The 5,000-nt window shown below is 51.8% G+C and overlaps 1 protein-coding gene across 2 annotated transcripts in view; it reads right to left on the bottom strand.

Annotated features, from left to right (window-relative positions):
• pde6a (phosphodiesterase 6A, cGMP-specific, rod, alpha) overlaps nucleotides 1–5,000 on the bottom strand; it is an 18,655-nt gene that overhangs the window by 2,863 nt on the left and 10,792 nt on the right. For both annotated transcript variants that reach the window (XM_068324913.1, XM_068324914.1), the window contains 9 exons: nucleotides 4,867–4,914; nucleotides 4,603–4,752; nucleotides 2,851–2,994; nucleotides 2,599–2,664; nucleotides 1,917–2,063; nucleotides 1,735–1,842; nucleotides 1,458–1,567; nucleotides 1,048–1,135; nucleotides 662–762 (listed from right to left, as the gene is read on the bottom strand). In XM_068324913.1, coding sequence (XP_068181014.1) covers nucleotides 662–762; nucleotides 1,048–1,135; nucleotides 1,458–1,567; nucleotides 1,735–1,842; nucleotides 1,917–2,063; nucleotides 2,599–2,664; nucleotides 2,851–2,994; nucleotides 4,603–4,752; nucleotides 4,867–4,914 — 962 coding nt within the window. The remainder of the gene's footprint in view (nucleotides 1–661; nucleotides 763–1,047; nucleotides 1,136–1,457; nucleotides 1,568–1,734; nucleotides 1,843–1,916; nucleotides 2,064–2,598; nucleotides 2,665–2,850; nucleotides 2,995–4,602; nucleotides 4,753–4,866; nucleotides 4,915–5,000) is intronic.

Genomic DNA, 5,000 nt, shown 5'->3' with positions numbered 1-5,000 from the left:
CCAGGAACCAGACCGACTCCAGGAACCAAACCGACTCCAGGAATCAGACCGACTCCAGGAATCAGACCGACTCCAGGAACCAGACCGACTCCAGGAACCAGACCGACTCCAGGAATCAGACCGACTCCAGGAACCAAACCGACTCCAGGAATCAGACCGACTCCAGGAACCAGACCGACTCCAGGAACCAGACCGACTCCAGGAACCAAACCGACTCCAGGAATCAGACCGACTCCAGGAACCAGACCGACTCCAGGAACCAGACCGACTCCAGGAACCAGACCGACTCCAGGAACCAGACCGACTCCAGGAACCAGACCGACTCCAGGAATCAGACCGACTCCAGGAACCAGACCGACTCCAGGAACCAGACCGACTCCAGGAACCAGACCGACTCCAGGAACCAGACCGACTCCATGAACCAGACCGACTCCAGGAACCAGACCGACTCCAGGAACCAGACCGACTCCAGGAACCAGACCGACTCCAGGAACCAGACCGACCCGATTGGCGAAACGCTCAGACGTGAACATGAGGTAAGTCTTGACCCGACGCCCCCAGAGTCTCAGATGGTTCAGCCCCCCACACACTTGATCAATAACAGCATCTACATCATGTGAAGGGGCGGGGCCAACAGGGGTGGCCACGCCCTATTACTGACTTGAAGTAGAGCGCCAGGTCGGTGGCGATGATGGCGATGTCCATCAGGTGGATGACGGTGTCGTGTTGGCGGCGGTTCAGGTTCTGGTAGATGTTCAGGGACTGGAACGCCAGACACACAGGTGAGCAAAGCCTCATGGGAAATGTGTGTGTGTGTGTGTGTGTGTGTGTGTGTGTGTGTGTGTGTGTGTGTCTGTGTGTGTGTGTGTGTGTGTGTGTGTCTGTGTGTGTCTGTGTGTGTGTGTGTGTGTGTGTGTGTGTGTGTGTCTGTGTGTGTCTGTGTCTGTGTGTGTGTGTGTGTGTGTGTCTGTGTGTGTGTGTGTGTGTGTGTGTGTGTGTGTGTGTGTCTGTGTGTGTGTGTGTGTGTGTGTGTGTGTGTGTGTGTACATCATCTCTCAGCAGAGTCTTTCCAAACTCCAGATGGTGTCTTTCCAAGATGGAGGAACCGTGAAGCTTCGCCAGAGGGTTACCAGACCTACACACACACGCACACACACACACACACACACACACACACACAGACACACACACACACACACACACACACACACACACACACACACACACACACACACACACACACACACACAGATTAGTCCTTTGCCTTGTGTCACCCGGACAGAGGACCAGAAACACTTCCTGTTGTTGGAGCTAAGTGCTAGCTCCGCCCCTTTGTGGTGACATCATGACATGAGTCAGTGCGATGGATCGGGTTTCACTAGAACTCAGTACGGTTGGGGGGTCGGGACACGACCCAGAACCGCTGGGGCCGGGACGAGACTGGGGGGGGCTCTTACTTCATCTGGTAGAGGTTGTTGGTTCCTCTGTGGTCGATGTCGTGGCAGAACCCGGCCGTCACCATCGCCATGCACTCCAGGTCCGTGTAGTAACGCTTCAGGTCACCCGTCTGAACACACACGCACGCACACACACACACACACACACACACACACACACGCACGCACGCACACACACACACACACACACACACACACACACACACACACACAGAACAAAAGCAGATGGGTGTGGCTCAGAGCAGACGGGTGTGGCTCAGCAGAGGGCGGGGCCTACCATCAGCAGGGTGAACATGGTCTGGCCCACGTTGAAGCCGTGCCTCCAGTTGTGGTAGGTGATCTTCCTGTAGCCTTTGCTGAGGGAATACATGAACCTCACCAAGACCTGCAGCACAAAGTGGGTGTGAGCGGCCACCCCGCTAACGGCTCCATGCTAACGTGTGGTGTAGCCACGCCCACCTCACGGGGGATGTGGAACTTGTCGACCACCTTCAGCTCGTAGTACATCCTGATGCCGCACTTCACCAGGTCCAGCTCGCTGTGCTCGAAGTCGCAGAAGTGGAACTCCAGGATCTCCGCCTCCCGGGCGTTTGGGAGCACCTCCGACTGCAGGGAGACGGGCGTGAGGGAGACGGGCGTGAGGGAGACGGGCGTGAGGGAGACGGGCGTGAGGGAGACGGGCGTGAGGGAGACGGGCGTGAGGGAGACGGGCGTGAGGGAGACGGGCGTGAGGGAGACGGGCGTGAGGGAGACGGGCGTGAAGGAGACAGGCGTGAAGGAGACGGGCGTGAAGGACTCTGTAGTGTTGTTGTTATTGTTGTTGTTCTAATTGTTGTTGTTATTGTTACTGTTGGTATTGTTGTTATTGTTGATGATGTTTTTGTTGATATTGTTCTTGTTATTGTTGTTCATATTGTTGTTTATGTTGTTCTGATTGTTGTTCTTGTTTTTGTTCTTGTTTTTGTTCTTGTTGTTGTTGTTGTTGATATTGTTGTTCTAATTGTTGTTTTTGTTATTGTTATTTTTGATCTTATTGTTGCGGTTGTTCTTATTGTTGCTGTTGTTGTTCTTAAAGTTGTTGTTGTTATTGTTTGTTGTTGGTATTGTTATTGTTGTTGATCTGATTGTTGTTGTTGTTTACCAGAATCTCTTGCAACTCCTCCTCCTCGCACTCGTCGGGTTCTTTCCCCCAGCGCTCCCTGGTGTTCTGGAGGACACATGACCTCTGCTTCAGCACCGATCACCTGACACCTGACCAGGGGAGGGGCCAAACAGGCTCCTCCCCCTGCTGACAAGTCGCCTCGTAGCAAAGCTGAACTGAATTCAGTTTATAAACAATGCCCCCCTCCTGAATGGAGCGGTGGGGGCGGGGCCTGTGTGTGGCTCCACCCACCAGGACGTGCTGGATCTCATCCTTGCGACACTTGACGTGGTACATGACCATGTCCTGGAAGATGTCCTTCCTGTTCTCCAGCTTGTTCATCCGCTCAAACGTGTCGGGGTTCAGCATCGACCAGCCCAGGAACTGTGTGAGGGACTGGGGTGTGTGTGTGTGTGTGTGTGTGTGTGTGTGTGTGTGAGAGAGAGAGTGTGTGAGGACAAAAGAGAGAACAAAAACTTGTTTCAGTTCAGAATGAAACTGGTTTGGAGAACAGAGGTCTGTACCATAAAGCTGGACTACGGCTTAGTGAGATAATTTCAGGCTTAAACCTGGCTTTTCGGTACCATAAAGGTTGCTGACTTTCTATCGGGCTGCGTTGTCGCGGTAACCTATGCTGAACACCTAACCTGCTCCGGAGTAGGATAAGTTCAGGATAAGATCAGCAGGTATAACAGCCCCACCTACTGACCAATCAGAGCTCAGCTGGTATAACAGCCCCACCTACTGACCAATCAGAGCTCAGCAGGTATAACAGCCCCACCTACTGACCAATCAGAGCTCAGCAGGTATAACAGCCCCACCTACTGACCAATCAGAGCTCAGCAGGTATGACAGCCCCACCTACTGACCAATCAGAGCTCAGCAGGTATAACAGCCCCACCTACTGACCAATCAGAGCTCAGCAGGTATGACAGCCCCACCTACTGACCAATCAGTTCTCCTGAAAACGGGCCGTCCGTTCCCTGAGAACCCGGTGGATCTCGGGTCACAGCTTGTGTGCAGAGCGCTCAGGCAGAGAGAATATTTAGGGATGGCTGTAATCCGGTGGGATTGGCTGAACAATGACTGTAGAAAGGTAGAGGTTTTGGGGGAGGGGTTACATTACATCTGTCAGCTGCTGGAGCCTCACATCAGGAATGGAACGCACCCCAACCCCGCGCTGACAGCCCCCCACAGTGTGCATTGACCTGAGGGTCTTTGACACAGTTCATATATTTCTGAGTGATGTTGGTAATTATTATGATGTCCTGGAATCCCTCGTTGGACGGGTTACAAGCAAGACACTGATAAAATGTCATTGATCAATGATTTGTTTCAGTAAATCATGGATTGATTGATTGATTGATTGATTGATCGGTACTTTAATGTATTGTGTTGGCGATGCTGAAAACCTGTGAAGAACACAGTACGTAGAGCTGTTCATAAGGTCACGGGGCTACGATCACATGTCATAACCAAACATGTGGTTCACACACACATGTATGAACACACACATGTTACTGTAGTCAGACACACAAGTGCAGTCATAGTGGGGCAGTAATATTATAATGGCACTAACTTCCTCATTGACGCAGTCGGCCATGTTTTCCCAGAGATCCTTGCTCCGTTTGGCAGCTGCAGCTGTGTTGCTGATTGCTGGATTATTGATTTGTATTGATCGTATTTATTAATTATTATTGTTTGCTCCTCCGTTGTGAAATATGCGTCTCGGGCCGGTTTGTTGCATGTTTGTGATTGGTCGCATGCAGCAAACTCCGCCCTTTTTATGTGAGCGCGCACAGATCTAGAGTGGACAAGTCTGGATTGGATTAGTGAGTTGATAGCCGGCTTTATGGGACCGAAAATCTGGAGGGTGGATGTCTGGGTAAGTGAAGCCAGATAAGTAGGAGGAAGCCTGACTAGGTTAATCCAGCTTCATGGGACAGGACTCTGATGTGAACTGGTTTGATGGTTCTAACTAGGCAGATACACACACACACACACCTCCATCAGTGTTTCATCCATCTCATCGAAGGGTTTCCCGTCCTTCCTGTTGTAGAACGTGGCCACACCCACAATCTCCTCCTTCTTGTTGACGATTGGCAGAGACAGAATGTTTCTGATGGTCCAACCCGAGTCGTCCAGAGGTTCTGTCTGTGCGTGTCCACACACACACACACACACACACACACACACACACACACACACACAAATGGGATGAGCTTGTGAAGTGTGTGTGTTTGTCTTCACAGATCGCTGCCGTCTCACCTGGAAGCTGAAGAACTCGTCCTCGGCGGCGTTCATGATGTTGCAGATCTGGAAGATGAAGAGCAGGACGAGGTGTGATGGAGGTGTGTGTGTGTGTGTGTGTGTGTGTGTGTGTGTGTGTGGTTGTGTGTGTG

The sequence above is a fragment of the Antennarius striatus genome, chromosome 10 (genome assembly GCF_040054535.1).
Source record: "Antennarius striatus isolate MH-2024 chromosome 10, ASM4005453v1, whole genome shotgun sequence".
In the NCBI taxonomy this organism is placed as follows: Eukaryota; Metazoa; Chordata; class Actinopteri; order Lophiiformes; family Antennariidae; genus Antennarius; species Antennarius striatus.
The sequence above is the reverse complement of the archived record's forward strand: the minus strand, read 5'-3'. Positions and strand labels throughout refer to the sequence as shown.